Source organism: Erinaceus europaeus, chromosome 20 (assembly GCF_950295315.1).
Source record: "Erinaceus europaeus chromosome 20, mEriEur2.1, whole genome shotgun sequence".
In the NCBI taxonomy this organism is placed as follows: Eukaryota; Metazoa; Chordata; class Mammalia; order Eulipotyphla; family Erinaceidae; genus Erinaceus; species Erinaceus europaeus.
Window position 1 is genome coordinate 53,580,124 of NC_080181.1, and position 18,301 is coordinate 53,598,424.

Sequence of the window (18,301 nt, forward strand, 5' to 3'; positions counted from 1 at the left end):
GAAGGTCTGGCTTCTGTAAGTGCTTCTCTGCTGGACATGGGTGTTGGCAGGTAGATCCATCCCCCCCCCCCCCGGCCTGTTTCTATCTTTCTCTAGTTAGTTAGAGCAAAAGAGTTTTTATCCATTTTAAAAGTTCTTGAATAACATCATTGCAAGACTGGCCAGCTCCTCATGGGACGCGAGCACTTCCACACTACGATCATCATCTCTGGCATTATGCTATTCCATTGCAGAATACTGTGCCCCAGTATGGTTCCGTAGCCCCCATGTCCACTTGGTCGATTCCAGATTATATTCCTCCATGAGGATCATTTCTGGAACCATCCATGGCTGCCAGTTCTTAGCAACATCGCCCCGCCAGATATTCGTCAGGATGCGGCATCATCTAAGTTCATTTCCCGCGTCTACGCTCGACCGGACCTGCCAATATACGCGGATATCTTCGCCCACCCTGTCCAACGCTTGACGTCTCGTCACCCAATCTGGTCCCCTACGCCTACACTGAACTTCTCTGTTCCAGTCTCTTGGAAACAGAGCTGGCAGTCAGCTGAGGTCAAGAACAAACCCTCATCCCAGACCCCTGCGAGCGTCCACCCGGCTTTGACCTGGCACGTTATGATCGGGCCCTCCTCAATCGCTATCGAACAGGCCATGGCCGGTGCGCCGCTCTGTTCCATCGCCGGGGAGCCAGAGACGACCCGAACTGCCCCTGCGGCTCCAGACAGACTATGAGCCATATAGTCAACGACTGCCACCTCTCCAGATTCAAAGGAGGTCTCGAAACTTGACCTCAGGCTCAACCTGACGCTGTTGACTGGCTACGGAAGAAGGGCAAACGCTAGAAGAAGTAGAAAAGTTCTTGACAAAAGTCTCCATCAAGTCAAGACTTCCCTAAGATCCAGCACCACTGCTCCCCACATTTTGGACTTCATTTCTACTCTTCAGTGTGGATTTATTTATTGATGAAGAAGAGAGATAAGGAACAGACTGTGTGTTTTGCACTATTTCAGTTCAAGGCGGGGCCTTCCTATTATTAAGCCCACCTTCCCGTTTCTCTGATGACTCTCAAAACGATCAGCCTTCCCAGACGGCCATAGGATGGAAGGGTCAAGTCCCACCCTTGCACTGTTTCCAAATTTCTTTTCCAGAATCAAGATCCTGGAGGACATCCGGAGGCTCATCCAACCAAGCGACCTTGTAGACAAAGTCGTCTTCAGTCTGGACGAGCCACAGTAGGTGGTCTGGGGGTATCAGAGGAGCTGGGGGTGCAGTAGGGTGGGGAGCAGTGTGTGGAGTATGTTGTCAGTGACAGGACAGTAGGGGCTAGGGGTGGTGCACGCTGGTTGTCCATGTAGTACCCAGCACAAGGCCAGGGTGCTGACCAAAAGGCCTCCAAGGGCAGCCTTCATTTCCCAGGGCCCTCAGACTGTGTCCACAAAGTTGTGACCCTGTGCTCTCAACTTCTTTGCAGCCCCCTGCAGCCCCCTGCTCCTCACAGCCTCCAGTTCTTCTCCCAGTTTGAGTCCGGAAATCTCCGCAAAGCCATCCAAGTGCGTGAGTAAGTAAGGGACCCCATGGAGGTGGTCACCAGCGGCTCGGGAGAGCAGGTCTGGATGCCCTTCTCCTGATTCTCTTCTCTGTGACCTCATGTTGGCGCTGGGAGAATACCGCCCCCCTCAGGAGCTAGCACTGGCCAACCGTGCGTGAGGAGCCCAGCGACTCTGGCAGGAGAGCTGCCAGCTGGCGGCCTCGCAGGGTCATGAGCAGAGACGCCTCAGCCCACATAGTTCCTGACAGGATTCAACCGGAAGGTTGACACTTCTGTCGGTGCCAAGGCCGTTTTGGCCACTGGGCAGTACATTGAGGCCCCATTCCTGCACCTTTCCTTGTCTGCTGTTCCTGCCACTGTGGGCTGAGGAGGCAAGAATCCTTGGGCTCCCTGTAAAGCTCTGAGCAAGCCTTCCTTCTTGGAATGTCCGGCGCCATGCTTCTCTGCCCGGACCTGCCTGTGCGTGATAGCTATTAGTAGAAAAGGCCTCCACAGGCAGGGGAGGACTGGGTTGCACAGACTCGAAGGAAATCCAATAAAATTCACAGCATCCAAGGAGACTCTTACCCTTACCATGTTACAGTTCTTTCTGCAACAGCAATGTCAATACTATGTTTGCCATTACCAAAGAAGCAAGATAGAGACACAGAACTTTTTTTTTTTTTTCCTTCGGTCACCAGAGTCATTCCTAAGGTAGGCACCTACATGGTAACACCACTACTCCTGGTAACCTTTATTTTCACCCGCCCTTTTTTCCTTTGACAGAGGATGGGAGAGAAAAAGAAAGTGAGGGAGATGAGGAGCCTGAGAGGGGAAGGGAGAGACAAAGAGAGAAACCTAAAGCATTGTTCCACCACACACAAAGGGTTTTCCCTTCTCAGGTATGAACTGGAGCTTGAACCCCAGTCCCTTGTGCACGGTAACCTGGGTGCATCACCACCCAGCCCCTAGAATTCATCTTCTGTGGATCAGTTTCAGAAAACACAACCGTCTAGAACAGTTCATGGTGTGAAGGTCCTGGGTTTTGACACCAGACTATCAAGGAGACCTCTCCCCTCTCTAGTCAGGAGAAACTGAGCTAGAGACCCTGTGACCTTCTCCATGTCTTTATTTCCTCGCCCACAAAATGGAGGGGGGGTGCAGTGAGGCCAGCAGCAGCACAGGGGACTTGGGAGGGTTATTCAGTAAATGACACACAGGAAGCTCTTAGATAGTGCGGACCATGGTGGCTGCCAGTCAATTCTGAGTCTCACCTCAGGCTGCATGAGCACCATGCAGGGGCCGGGCTTATGCCCTTAGTAGGGTAAGAGGGGCTGAGAAGCTATTCTTATTTATTTATTTATTTATTTATTTATTTATTTGCCTTCAGGATTATCGCTGGGACTCTGTGCCTGCACTATGAATCCACTGCTCCTGGAGACCATTTTTCACTATCTTGTTGCCCTTGTTGTAGTTTCTGTTGTCATTGTTGCTATAGCTGTTGTTGTCATTGTTGTTGGATAGGACAGAGAGAAGCTGAGAGAGCAGGGGAAGACAAGGGGAGAGAAAGACAGACACCTGCAGACCTGCTTCACCACCTGTGAAGCGACCCCCCTGCAGGTGGGGAGCCGGGGGCTCGAAAAGGGATCCTTACGCCGGTCCCTGCGCTTTGTGCCATGTGCGCTTAACCCACTACTGCCCAGCCCCCAACTATTCTTTTTTTTTATTTTTTGGAAAATATGTGAAGTCAAGAAGGGCCAGACAAGTGCGTTAAGATGCTGCTTAGCCTTCTCTTTCTGCCACCAGCTCACGTCCCACTTCTTCTTGGGTCCCGTGTGTGTGATTTTTAAAATTTTTTAAATTTCTTTATTGTGGAATTAATGTTCTAAATTGGAGAGTAAATACAGTAGTTTGTACATGCATAACATTTCCCAGTTTCCCATATAACAGTACAACCCCCACTAGGTCCTCTGTCATCCTTTTTGGACCTGTACTCTCCCCCCTCCCCACCCCAGAATCTTTACTTTGATGCGATACACCAACTCCAGTTCAGGTTCTACTTGTGTTTTCTCTTCTGACCTTTTTTTTTCAACTTCTGCCTGTGAGTGAGATCATCCCATAGTCATCCTTCTGTTTCTGACTTATTTCACTTAACATGAATTTTTCAAGGTCCACCCAAGATCGGCTGAAAACGGTGAAGTCACCATTTTTTACAGCTGAGTAGTATTCCATTGTATATCTAGACCACAGCTTGCTCAGCCACTCATCTGTTGTTAGACACCTGGGTTGCTTCCAGGTTTTGGCTATTACAAATTGTGTTGCCAAGAACATATGTGTACACAGATCTTTTAGGATGGGTGTGTTGGGTTCCTTAGGATATATCCCCAGGAGAGGAATTGCAGGATCATAGGGTAGGTCCATTTCTAGCCTTCTGAGAGTTCTCCAGACTGTTCTCCACAGAGGTTGGACCAATTCCCACCAGCACAGCAGGAGGGTTCCTTTGACCCCACACCCTCTCCAACATTTGCTGCTGTTAACTTTTCTGATGTGTGACATTCTCACAGGAGTGAAGTGGTATCTCATTGTTGTCTTTATTTGCATTTCTCTGATAATCAGAGACTTGGAGCATTTTTTCATGTGTTTCTCGGCCTTTTGGATCTCTTCTGTGGTGAATATTCTGCCCATGCAGGACTTTTATTCTTTGGAAGGTTTTTAATAACTTTCAATTTCATAAGCTATGGTGGGCCTGTTCATGTTATCTAGTTCCTCTTTACTCAATTTTGGAAGTTTGTAGGTTTCTAGGAAATCATCTGTTTCTTCTAGGTTCTCTAGCTTGGTGGCATATAGTTGTTCATAGAAGTCTCACATGATATGTTGAATTTCTGCGGTGTCTGTTGTGATATCTCCTTTTTCATTTATGATCCAATTTATTTGGGTCTTCTCCATTTTTTGTTTTGTTTGTCTGGCTGAAGGTTTGTCAATTTTGTTTACTCTTTCAAAGAACCAACATTTACTTTCCTTGATCTTCTGTATGGTTTTCCTATTCTCAATGTTATTGATTTCTGCCCTAACTTGAGTGATTTCTGTTCTTCTGGTTGCTTTAGGGTTCCTTTGTTGCTCTTCTTCTAGGTCTTTAAGATGTGCAGTCAGGCTGTTTATTTGTGCTTTTTCTTGTTTCCTAATGTGTGCTTGTATAGCTATGAACTTCCCTCTCAGTACTGCCTTAGCTGTGTCCCAAATAATTTGACATCTTGTGTCTTCATTTTCACTGAACTCAGGAAACATTGTGATTTCTTCCTTGATTTCCTCTTTGACCCAGTAGTTGTTAAGAAGTGTACTGTTGAGCTTCCACATTTTGGGACTATTACTAATTTTTGTTGATTGTTAAGTTGATTGTTAGTTTAATTCCACTGTGGTCTGAGAAGATGCTTGGGATGATTTCAATGCTCTTGAATTTACTGATGCTGTGTTTGTGACCTAACATATGGTCTGTCCTTGAGAATGACCCATGTGGACTTGAATAGAATGTGTATTCCAGTTTCTTGGGATGAATGACTCTGAAAATGTCCAATAGTTCTAGTTTATCTCTCTCCTCATTTAGCTCCCTCATGTCTTTATTGATTTTCAACCTGGATGATCTGTCCAGCTGAGAGTGGGGTGCTGAACTCCCCTACTATGACTGTGTTGCTGTTAATATATTGCTGTCGCTATTTCAGTAGATATTTTATGTATTTATATGGCTTCTCATTGGGGCATAGATGTAAATAATTGTTTGATTGACTGAGCCTCTGAGCATTAAGTAAAGTCCATCCCTCTCTTTTTAAATTTTATTTATTTTAAAGTCTATCTTGTCAGATATGGGAATAGCTGTTTCTGCCCTTTTTTGTGGGCCGTTGGCTTGTATGATAGTTTTCCATCCTTTCACTTGGAGTCTGTGTTTGTCTTGTAGAGTTAGGTGGGTTTCCTGTAGACGGCATATTGTTGGGTTGTGTTTTCTGATCCATTTTCCTACTCTGTGTCTTTTAATAGGTGAATTCAGGCCACTGACATTTATTGATATCAAAGATTGGAGATATTTTAACGCTATTCTTGTAGAGTTTTAGAGTGTTCTGATAGATGGCCTATTTATGGTGGTCTGACTGTTTATAGGAGAGCTTTCAGAACTTCCTTCAGGGCAGGCTTGGTGATAGTTAAGGAGACTCTCAAAGTCAAATAAAAGAAACACTGCAGGTGCACGACTGGCTCAGAGCCCGAGTTACAGTGATTCTCAGTGATGGGAGGCACCTTACCAACTTTTAAATTTATAGAGACGGGGGTATGGAGGGAAAAAAAGAGGAGAGAGACACCACTGCCCTGCTCTACCACCCACACAGTTCCCTCAGTGCTGCTCACGGCATCCGCCTGTGACGTCTGGGATGGAAGCCAGCCTCTCACAAGTACTAAGGCACTCGCTCTGCCCACTGAATCTCTTGGCCCCTCTCTCAAGGACTCTGAACCCTCTGATCTTGCTTCTGACTTGCCAGGTTCGAGTATGACTTGCTGGTGAATTCCGACGTGAACAGCAGCCAACACCAGCAATGGTTCTACTTCGGGGTGAGTGGGATGAAGGCCTCCACTGTCTACCGCTTCAACATCATCAACTGCGAGAAGGCCAACAGCCAGTTCAATTACGGTATAGACTTGTGTGGGGGGGTGGAGAGTCTGTGGGGGCTAACACCAGGCATGGGCTCATTTTCTAAGTGTTTAGTTGCTTACCAGAGGCTCTTCTGAGTGTCCCAAAGAGTTTTTCTTTTTTGCGGGGGAGTGGTTGCCAGACATGGCAAGATGGTGGCCAACCTCTGACAGTCTGCTGCCACACACAAGGAAACAGGACACTGTCACTCTGCCACATGATGCCTTCCTTTCACACACACACACCCACCATCCTGCTCCTTCCCACTCCTTCACCTCATCCTGAACTCTGAGGTCACTGAGCCATCCTCCCCTCCAGTGTGGTCCTTTTCTCCATCTCCCAAGTCCCACAGGCATTGGTCTGTTCCTTATTAGACAGGAGGGTAGCCCAGATGAATACAACAGCACTGATTGATGCGCTTGGGAGATGCGAGGAAAGTAAGATTCTCAATGCCTGTGGCCGTTTTGGAGAAAACATTCAAGGGACAGAGACTAACTAAGGCTCATATCCATCTTTGAATTCATTATGTTGCCACCAGGACTCCGGCTGGGGCTCAGTGCCCACACAGCTTCACCAGCTAAAGCAGACATTTTCCCCTCCCTCCATCCTTCCCTCCTCTCCTTCTTTCTTTTATAAAAGTGAGTGATAGAGGGGGCCAGGCAGTAGCGCAGCAGGTTAGGCACACGTGGTACAAAATACAAGGACCTGCGCAAGAATCCCCAGTTCGAACCCCGGCTCCCCACCTGCAGGGGAGTCACTTCACAGGCGGTGAAGCAGGTCTGCAGGTGTCTGTCTTTCTCTCCCCCTCTCGGTCTTCCCCTCCTCTCTCCATTTCTCTCTGCCCTTTCCAACAACAACAACAGCAACAACAACAAGGCAACAACAAAAAAGGGGGATGGAATGATCTCCAGGAGCAGTGGATTTGTGGTCTCTGCTTCAGCGACCTTGCTTCTTGAACCTTCTAGTCAAACCACTTTAGAAGAACAGCTGTGGGGGGGTCGGGCAGTAACACAGCAGGTTAAGTACACATGGCACAAAATGCAAGGACTGGTGTAAGGATCCCAGTTCGAGCCCCCAGCTCCCCACCTGCAGCGGGGTCACTTCACAGACCGTGAAGCAGGTTTGCAGGTGTCTGTCTTTCTCTCCCCCTATGTCTTCCCATCCTCTCTTGATGTCTCTCTGTCCCATCCAACAACAGTGACAGCAATGACAACAACAATAATAATAACAAAATGATAAACAACCAGAGCAACAAAAGGGGAAAAATAGCCCCTAGGAGCAGTGGATTTGTAGTGCAGGCACCCAGCCCCAGTGATAACCCTGGAGGAAAAAAAGAGAGAAGAAGAAGAAGAGTAGCCGCAGTGGCAGTGGACCCTGTGCGAGGGCCTTTCAGTCTCACCAGAACAATCTCCCCAGCTCGGAAGTCTGGATATAATCACATCCACAAAGATTCCTGTTGTCTTACCAGGCAGACGCTCACAGATTCCAGACATTAAGACCTGGATGTCTTTGGGGAGGAGGGGGTGCTGCTCTTGAGCCTCTGACAAGCTCTGCCCTCTCCTCCCCGCCCCACCCCACCATGCAGGGATGCAGCCCACTCTGTACTCTGTCAAGGAGGCACTGCTCGGGAGGCCCGCCTGGACACGGACGGGGCGTGAAATCTGCTACTACAAGTAAGTGGGGGCTGCCGTGGGTGGCCTCCTTCCTGCCCCCACTTCTGTGCTGGCCCTGCAGACCTGGGTGGCCGGTGCCAGGTGGCCAAGCTTCCCGACGTGGTCCAGGGCATAAACAGACTCAGAGCACCCAGCGCAGGTCTCAGGAAAGCTGCTTCATTTGAACACATTGGAAACCTTAGGTCCTGTTGTTAACCTTCCTGATGTGAGAGGCTATTACACAAAGTGATCTGTGATGCGTGCAGTGCGTCAAGCTAGAAAATGTATTGCTCCAGAGCACTGCTCAGCTGTGGCCGCTGGAGCTTCTGGGGAGCAAAGCTGCCGCCTCTCAAGGGCCTGTCCTCTGCGTGACACTTGCGCTAGTTCCCCAGGTCTTTCCACTCATCTTTCGAGAAAAACCTCGGGGTGCAGACAAGTCATGCCCTCTCTGCACAGACAAAAATATGTCTTGGGGCCCGGTGGTGGCACACCTGGTTGAGCGCACATGTGACATTGCATAAGGACCCAGTTGGAGCAGAATGCGTGCAGTACATAAGCACAATACTTGTAACACATAGGCACGCAATGCGTAAGGACCCGGGCCCCCACCTACGGGGCAAAGCTTCATGAGGGGTGAAGCAGGGCTGCAGGTGTCTCTCTGATTCTCTCCCTCTCTACCTTTCCCTACACTCTCGATTTCTAACTGCCTCTATTCAATAAATAAAGATCGTTTAAAGAAAAACTTGAAAGAAAAATGTCACGACTCTTCTGACAACCCATTAATTTATTAGAGCAAGACAGAGACACACACACAGAGGATGTGTCAGGTCGTCCGTCATTTCTGTGTTTCTTATATCAGGGGTTACCCTGGGTTTCTCACACATGCAAGTCCTGTGCTCTGTTTCCTGAGCCACTTCCTTGGCTGTGAGTTTTAAACATTTTGTTTATTATCACCTTTTTTTTAAAAAAAAAAAATCAGAACACTTTTCAGCTCTGGCGAATGGTAGTGAAGGGGACTGAACCTGGGACTTCGGAGCTTCAGGCAGGCCCGCATGTCTCTGTGTATAACCATCATGCTATCTACCCCTGCTTCTTTGTCTCTTTTCACCTATTTCTGTGAACAAAACATCGGAGCTGTTGTAGCTTATTCTTATACAGCTGTGCTTCCATTTCCCAAAATAGAAGAGCACAAATTAGTGACAAATAGGCTTAAATAACTGTTTCTCCAGAGCAAGGTCTTCTTTTTCTTCTTCTCCTGCATGTTTTTTTTTTTTTTTTTTTTTAATAATAAGAGGGAGAGTTTTAAAGATCCATCTTCAGTCCTTGATCAACAGTCAGTTTGATCCATTTGTCTTCTACAGAGTTATAATGGGATTTAAATTATCTCTACCTTTTGATAAAAGAAATGCATTTCACACATTGCTTAAGTGTGCAATTTCTTTGGATGGAAAATAAAATTCACATTTAGAGGGAAGAAAGGCTAGGGGTTGTTAGGTAGGACAGATAAAAAATATGCAATTAATTAGAAACTCATTGCTAGTTCCCCATAAAAAACTGTTAGGCTAGTCCTTACTTGTCCTGGATACAGCAAGTTTTACCTCTTCCTTTCTCTAGGAGAGACCCTTGGGAAACTCCACTTAGGCATTCTAGAGTTTGGAGTCCTTATTGATGTCAAAAACAAGTAGCGTAAGCAGCAGTCTCTCTTAGCTTTGAGCCTGTGAGGACAGGAGCAATCCTTGGAAAGGTCAGGAATCTTCCTGCTCTGTCAGACACATAGGCGGGAGTCCCCATGGAGAGAGCCCTGGTCTCACAGCTCAGCTTTGAGCTGACAATTCCCAGTGACTACAGCTGTGGCTTCACAACCCTGGACATGTTAAAAGACCCCGGACATGGGAAATAATTCCATTAGATCCTTCAGGACAGTAACACAGTGTGACAGCTTTGGGGGTGTCCCCTCTACACCCATCTGACCACTTCTCTGATCTGCCTCTTTGAGAAACTGAGGGCTTTGTTTGTTTGTTTGTTTTGTTTTTATGGCCCAAAGAGATTTAGACTAATATATCAAGATGAGAGAGACCAGAACTGCAGAAACAAAATAAATCAAACTGGACGAGCAAATAAGGTCACTTGGATTGATCCCAGCTCTCACTGCATGGAAGGAAGCTTCAGTGCCGTGGTATTTTTATTCTTTCTCTCTTTCCCTCTCTCTCTTTCTCTCCCTGTCTGATTCTCTGTCTTGAAAAGAAGGAAGGAAGAAAGATGGAGAGAGAGAGAGAAAAGAAAACAGCAAATCCAGTTTTGGACCTCAGTGTGTGGAGAATAGCTTTCAGTGTCCTCTGTTGTCTTTTTTTTTTTTTTTTTTTTTGCCTCCAGGGTCATCGCTGGGGCTCAGTGCCTGCACCACAAATCCACGGCTCCTGGAGGCTATTTTTTCCCCTTTTGTTGCCCTTGTTGTTTTATCATTGTTGTGGTTATTATTATTGTTATTGATGTCATAGTTGTTTGCTAGGACAGAGAAATAGAGAGAGGAGGGGAAGACAGAGAGGGGGAGAGAAAGACAGACACCTGCAGACCTGCTTCACCGCTCCTGAAGCGACTCCCCTGCAGGTGGGGAGCCGGGGGCTCAAACTGAGATCCTTACTCCAGTCCTTGCGCTTTGTGCCACCTGAGCTTCTGCTGTCTTAGTGACTCTGAATATAAGCGAGAGGTCCAGCTTGTGACCCGCATGTTTTGGAGCCTGCAGAGCACTTAGCACCCTCTCTCAGGGGCTACCACTCTCTCTGGGGTCTGCCCTCTGGCTCCTGGAGAAGCTTAGCAGGACTGAGGGTTCTGAGCAACTGTGAAAAGGAAAGGAAGGAGCCTCTGCATCCAGAAGCTCAGCCCAGGCCTATGAAAAGGGGGTCATAATGCTAATGACTTTTAGAGTCATTAACAAGACAACTGCTATGTGATTAAAGCGCAACAGAAGGGTGACAAGAAAACCATGAATGTGTAATGTGATTCATTTTTCCTATTCCAGCCACGAATGCAACTGAGATGGATGGATAAGAGGGCCCCATTGTAATGTAGTTTGTTTTACAACCACTCAGCACATTAAGCCCTGCGTGTCCAGTAGAGTGAGATACCCAGATGCTTCTCTAGTTAACAGGTCAGAACACCTCTCCCAGCTGTGGCTCACCTTAGACCCCCACAATGTATCTCCCCCTATCTCGGATTGTTTTTGTCATTGTACTTAATACAGTCTTTGGATCGAAGCATAGTCCCATCCACAGTGCTTCCATGTGATGCCAAAGCTTGAGCCCAGGGCCTAGAGCAGAGTGACTCTGCCAGGTACATGAGCCAGCTCCTGGATCCTCAGCATCTACTCCTAATATTGATGTGCTCGTGCACCATTATATATATATCAATACTAAGGCATCATGTGCAATAGAACAAATGGCCAAGAATTTCAAACAGTGCAGGAAGGTGAGACAGATGAGTGGCCTACCGTCTTGCTCACTGTCACATCTGCGTGCTGTTGCTAACTCAGGGCACAGTATTCCCCGGAGATAGTGTTTAGCAGGAAAGCTGGAGCTGTAAATAACCTTTGGGGGTGATTTGGAAAATTTTTGGTTAACTTCCCAGATCTAATTAGGCTATTTTCACGCAGATGAGAATTCTTGAAAAAGAGCAGATCATTCAGGTTAGGAGGTAGGTCATGCCCCTGCTTCCTTTTTTCTTGGCAGTCTGTGCTCACAACTTAATAGCACCACCAATCGATAGCTCCTAAGCAGGCTTAAGGGGAAAACATTACCTGTGTTGCAAGATTTAGCTCCATTTAGCTACTGTCATCTGTGAACCTGCTAAACCAGGCACCTGCAGACCTGAATTCCCCAGCAGAAGGCGGAAGAGTGGAGGGAGGTGGCAAGGCACCGCCCCCACCCCCAGGCCCCTTCAGCACCTGATACCTGAGCGCCAGAGAAGGAGACACAGTGAATTCTCACCCTGCAGCCCCGGAGGGAGACAGACAGAAGTCCCAGGACTCCTCAGTTGCAGTCTAGTCTGTTTTAGATCATCTGTGGCCAGGCTGACTTGGATCACAGGAGAGAGGCAGTGTCCTTCATGATAAACCTTAGAAGACTTGGTTTAGCTAAACCCTTTCCCCTTCCACCATGCAGATTTTAATCCAGAGAATTAAAACACTTCACAAGGTGAAGCAAGTCTGCAGGTGTCTGTGCTTCTCTCCTTCTCTCTATACCTCCCTCCTCTCTGTTTCTCACCTGTCCAATAAAATGGAAAAAAATGGCTGCCTGGAGCAGTGGATTCTTAGTGCCGGCACTGAGCCCTAGTGCTAACTGGGGGCGGGGGTGGTTAGAACAGGGCGATCAAAGGAAGAACAGAAGTGGGCATGATTTCCTCAAAAGCGAGCCCGGACAGTCAGGGCTGCAGCAGCCTTGTCCCTGTCCCTGTCCCTGTCCCCACCCCTGTCCCTGCAGCCTGCACCTCTCCTGGCCCCCTGCTGTATCTTAGAGCTGAAGGGCAGAAGGGGGACAGCAGGGCTGATGCATTCTGACATTTATCTCACTCCCGAGAGGAAACGGAAAAGCTCACTCAGGAAGATGAATGTCACTCCCAGGCCTGCCATAGAGTGCCGCGGGTGTGCTCTCTGGAGGGACACTGGGGCCGTAGAGATGGTTAACATGGCCGTCGTTAAGAGAGATGGTGTCTCCACCACCCCTCAGTTAAATGGAGCTGCCATTAGAAGATAACCCAAGCTTCCTTTCCTTCAGTTCACTGCAGACCCACAGGGAGAAGGACAGCAGCCCAGCCCCTCTCTGGGCATAGAGGGAAACAGCTGGAGCCGGTGCCTGCATTTGTGTCCCTTGCTGCTCCTCACTCCAGAAGTAAAGGTGCTGGGACTAGAGAAGCCAACGAAGCTTTTTAACTTTTGGGGTGAGGGGCTGGGTCTATCCAGACCAGGTCTCTGTCCCTGGGTGACCTATCTCTGATGCTACAGAGCCAGGTACATAGTTGGTTTCCTCCAAGCTTCTCTTCCACCTGGAAGCGCAGAGAGAGCAAAGTTCTCGGCATATGGCCTATGTGATTCCTCTCATGTGACTGGGCAGGCTATTCTAGCCCCTCGAAACTCCAGACTCCGTCTCTATAGTGGGGATGACAAGTGGGCCTGCCTGATAGGACTGTGGTGAAGGTGAAATGACATAGGCACCTGGAGAGCTGCCGGCGGGGCCTGGTGTGTGGCGGGTACTCGGGAACGTCAGCACACCGAGACCACTCGGTGGCATCAGATACACTGGCACAAAGGCTCAGTCACCTGGGCCATGTTCACCTGCTCCTCTGCAGTGCCGGCATTGCTTCTACTGCATCTCCTTTCTTCTTTCCTCCTCCCTCCCTCCCTCCCTCCCTCCCTCCCTCCCTCCCTCCCTTTCTCCTTCTTTCTTTTTTTCTCTCTCTTTCTTTGCCTCTGCTGCATTTCCTTCCTTCTCTCCCTCCTTCCTTCCTTCCTTCCTTCCTTTTCTGTACTCTATAGTTAGCTCTGACTTACAGAGATCAAAAGTTCACATTCTCATTTGCTGACTAGAGCCCAAAGACCTCTTGTCCTTTATATCCGTTCCTGAGAGACAGTGATAGAATGCACAGAATCTCCCTTCTGGAGAAAACCCAGCTCTGGGCTTGAATCCCTCTCACTTGAGTTGTTTTCTGGGACATCCAAGAACCTCACTGTTCTCATCTGGGAAGCGTGGATACTAATGTCATGCCATAACACCCGGGGTAGAGATAAGAGTATCTGCATCTCTCCGTGTTGATTACTTCCAGAGTCTTGGCCTCCTCACTATACAGACGTTAACGGGAGCGGCAAAGTTCGGGCGCCGTGCCATGCACAGCACGGGGCTCCCTCTAGACATAATCCCTGCCGTAAAGCGGAGTGAGACGGAGGCCTGGGGAAGCAGGTACAGAGGCAGGTGGCAGGGAAGACTTCCTGACAGAGGACACACCTGAGCTGAGTCTTGAAGAAAAAGAAAAGCAGAACTGAGGGAATGAAGAAGAGAAAGTTTTCCAGAAAAAAGGAAGAACTCCAGAGCCCTTAAAATACAAAAAAAAGATGTATGTTACCATGTTGTAAGCAGCCCTCAACAGGCTCACCTCCAAAACAAAGCTAATGTGCTGAGGGGACCCCCACTTGACCTCGGACCAGCCGGCCGGGCACGTCCCTTGAGAGTCGTATCAGGTGTTTCACTTTGACGGGGGAGGTCTTTGGGGGACCTCACAGGAGGCAGCGTCACCTCCTGGTCCCCAGCTCCACCCGGGAGACACCAGAAGGAAGCCAGCACTTTCTGTAGTTTGAGGCAGTTCAGGGCCCAGGCTAGGGAGCCGACAGAATCTCCAGCTGAAACTCATCTGATGTGCGCCGACTCCACTTTTCTCTCTTCTCCCTTAAGCCCCAGAAGTCTGAAGTCAGCACTGTCTCTTTTCTTAGCTGATGCTCTGTTCTGTATTTGTTCATTTGTCAAAACATGTGACCCTTTCTGACTGGCTTGTTTGAGCCTCTTTGACTCTGCCCCGTAGAGAGGTGTAACTGACCGGTACCTGTTGTTCCGATCGGTGCAAACTGGATGTGTGCTTACTGGTGAGACCAGAACAAGAATGAACAGCAGAACATATGTGGCTGTCATGCTTTCTGAGCGCCATCTGCTCCTCTGTAAGCTTTCTCACAGCCAGAGCCCAGGCTCTGGAGAAGATGCACAACTTTGGGGAAATCTGGAGAGTTGACCCAAGAGCTAGAGGTGAAGGCGCTCACTCTGCCGTTTCTCACTCTGAGTCAGGAAGGCAGCGCTGTCCTGATCATGGGACTTGGGGAAGCTGGTGTGACAGTCGCACATGCTTTCACTGTGTGCACCTGGAATCTCCTTTCTAGAACGTGGATGAGGCCCCTGGGCATCGATGTGGGCAGGGGAAACGCACGGAAGAGAAACCTTACCAGACCACACATCCGTCCACCAACTGCCCTTATCCCTATCCTGACTTTCAGGTTTTATTGTATTTTTAGATAGAGGCAGAAAGAAGACCGGGCAGAGAGAAACGGGGGGGGGGGGGGGGGAGCAGAAAGAGGTGGAAAGAGAGAGAGAGAGAGAAACAGACCAAAGCTTCCTTCAGTGCAGTGTGGGTCGGGCGCAAACCTGGGTGGTACACAAGGCAGAGCAGCACACTATTCCACGTGAGCTGTTTCACTGCTCACTGCCTTCACAAATACTCAGATCTCACAAAACCCACAAACAAGACAGCAAACTTTGTAAGACTTCCCTTCTTGCTGGCTTTCATTTCCCCTTTGCTTTCGTGGTGGTGGTGGGGATGATGGCATTGGAGTAGCAAAAAGGCAGCAAAGAGATACCCTCGTCTCCTCTCTCAGGAGAACACACAGGATGACTCCCTGACCCCTCCCCCACTCCACCCATTCTGCAACAGGCCCCCCCAGGAGCACCAGAGTCACGTAAACCAATACTGCGGATGTACTCAAAGGTGCAGGGGCATCTTGTGCATGCCTGTACTCCTTTGGGGTGCTGCTGGGATGAGAGGGCTTGTAAGGGAAGCCCACAGAGCTGCCCAGCCTCAGCCAGCCAGTGGGAGCGGCCCCCCTGTGTGTGGGGGAAAACCTCGCCGGTCGTACTGTGCTTCTGGACACAGTTCACTCTACTCCCTCTCTCTGGACTGTCAGAATCACCTCTTCATCTTTATCCTTGATAAAGGAAGACAGTCACTCTCCCCCCCTTTGCCTTCAGGGTCATCGCTGGGACTCGGTGCCTGCACTTCAAATCCACTGCTCCTGCAGGCTATTTTTTCCCTTTTGTTGCCCTTGTTATTGTCATTGCTGTCATTGTTGTTGGATAGGACAGAGAGAAATAGAGGAGGGGAAGACAGAGAGGCGGAGAGAAAGACAGACATCCGCAGACCTGCTTCACCGCCTGTGAAGCGACCCCCTGCAGGTGGGGATTCTGGGGCTTAAACTGGAATCCTTGTGCTTTGCACCATACACACTTAACCCGCTGTGCTGTCACCCGACCCCCAGAGACTGTCACTCTCAAGCCCCAAGCAGCAGCAGTGCGTTTCTCTGGGAAGGCAGCCCTGTACCACAGACAGAACAGGGACATTGCACTGACCCTTTGAATAGCTCCATGGTCTTTGAGGAATGAATACTTTTCTATTGATTGATTGATTTGATTTGATAGAACAGAGAAATTGAGAGGGAGGGGGAGACAGAGCTGGAGAGAGAAAAAGAGACACCTGTAGCCCTGCTTCACCACTAGTGAAGCTTCCCCCCTGCAGGTTGGGATCAGGGCTTGAACCCAGGTCCTTGCATACTATAATGTGTGAGCTCAACTAGCTGTAAGCCCTGAATGTATTTTTTTTTCTAAGCTGCTGTGACAACATAAGAATCCTGATTCATGCAAGTGTGTGTGTGTGTGTGTGTGTGTGTGTGTGTGTGTGTGTGTGTGTGTCTGTGTGTGTGTGTGTGTCTGTGTGTGTGTGTGTGTGTGTGTGTGTGTGTCTACATTTGGGTCATACAAGGAGTGCATCTCTGTAGTTCTTCTTCTTCTTCTAGCGTTTGCCCTTCTTCCATAGACAGTCAACAGCATCAGGTTGAGCCTGATGTAAAGTTTCCAGACCTTCTTTGAATCTGGAGAGGTGGCAGTCATTGACTATGGACTCCTAAGGCCACTCTGTCTCCTCTCTCCTCTCTGCCCAGTGGCATTTTCAGACACAGAGGGGCCTGCTGGGGACAGAGGTGTCAGCCCTGGGGGCCAGGTATTCTGACCTGGACCCCGCTGGCTGATGGACTGTGGCATGGCTTGTGTGAATATCCACTTGGGGGGAGGTCTGGCCACGTCACAGCGTGCCCTGAAGCCCCCAGCAGCTGGGAGCCCCTGTGACGGCTGTCCTCACCTCCCTCACTCTCCTCTCTCATCTCTCCTCCAGGAACCACTATAGGAGGCGGCAGCGGAGCATGGGTCCGGCAGGAAGAGCAGCTGAGAAATACTACTACACGCTCACCTTTGCCCTCACCTTCCCGCACAGCGAGGACGTCTGCTACCTGGCCTACCACTACCCTTACACCTACTCTGCACTCAGGGTAATTCCCCTCTGCAGCCCCGCCCCGCCCCGCCCCGCCCCAGGCGAGGGCTCCTGCACTGCCATCTATTGTTTGTCGCTGAGTAGTATCCCCCGTGGTGGTGGTGCATTTACCACTCAGCTTCTTCACCAGCGTTCCTCCCCTCCTCCATTCTGGGAGCTACTAATTTGGTCTTAGGATCTAAAAGTCCATCATTTTTTTTTCTTAAATTATTTTTTTTATTTCACTGGGGCTTCACTGCTCCAGGTCGACTTTTAGAGAAAGGGAGAGACAGAGACAGACAAACAGAGAAAAAGAGAGAGTGTGGGGGTTAGTTAATTCGAAGTGTGAAAACCTGCTCTGGGGCTCAAATGTGAGTCACACACGTGACAAAGGAGGTGTACTGTCCAGGCGAGCTATTTGTCAACCAGAGTTTTATTGTTTTTAATTTTTGTGTGTGTGGTGCTAGAGTCTTATTATACATGTGTGATTTTTATAATTCCTGGACAGGCCTTTTCACTATTATTTCATATGCATGTATATACACGCACTGCAACACACACACACAGACACACACACACACCACTGGGGGAAAGAAACACCAGAGCTTCCCCTCAGACATTGTGGTACTTACATGTGGTGTCAGGGCTCAATCACAGGACATGTACTTGGTAAGGTACATACCTTACCTGATGAGCTATCTTCTGGCCCCTAAAATTTGGCTGGTGTTTTATTGGATTTAGCCATGTCTTGTTCTCTATACCACGATATGCTCGAGGTCATATAGTGTCTTTCTGTCTGCCTCCTTTCACTGAGCCTAGTACCCCTGGGTTCATCCGAGTTGTAAGGAACTGCAGGGGTCTCCTCCCTTTTTATAGCTGAGCAGTACCCCACACTCTGTTCTGTGGTCTGCCGGAGGGTACATAGGTCGTTGCTGCTCTCACTAAGGTGAATGGAGTTGTGATGAGCATGGTGGTGCAGAGAGATCTTTGACTGGGTGTTTGGACCCCCTTTGGGCAAGTACCCAGAGGGGGAGGACTGGGTTGCATGGCTTCCTGTGTTTACATTCCTGAGCATCTCCACACCATGCTCCATTAGGACCTGCCAGCTTGTTTCCCTGCCAGCAGCGTCGAGTCCCCTTCCCCCACAAGCTTCCCTAATGCCTGTTTCTGGTCTGCTCTGCCCTTAAACAGCGCAGGAGTGACCATGTTTGGTGTGGACGGGACTGGGGTGATCAAGCTGAAATGGGGAGGGAAATGACGTGCAAAGTGAAAGGACACGGCTCGCTGGGAGCAGTGAAGCTGGCAGAGCCCTGGGGTTCAGAGCATGGCGCCGGGCTGACTGTC

At 49.1% G+C, this 18,301-nt stretch overlaps 1 protein-coding gene across 1 annotated transcript in view; it reads left to right on the forward strand.

The window, feature by feature from the left end:
* AGBL1 (AGBL carboxypeptidase 1) overlaps window positions 1–18,301 on the forward strand; it is a 165,459-nt gene that overhangs the window by 133,086 nt on the left and 14,072 nt on the right. Inside the window, exons 12-16 of the mRNA XM_060179380.1 lie at window positions 1,149–1,232; window positions 1,472–1,558; window positions 6,052–6,200; window positions 7,786–7,873; window positions 16,823–16,976. Coding sequence (XP_060035363.1) covers window positions 1,149–1,232; window positions 1,472–1,558; window positions 6,052–6,200; window positions 7,786–7,873; window positions 16,823–16,976 — 562 coding nt within the window. The remainder of the gene's footprint in view (window positions 1–1,148; window positions 1,233–1,471; window positions 1,559–6,051; window positions 6,201–7,785; window positions 7,874–16,822; window positions 16,977–18,301) is intronic.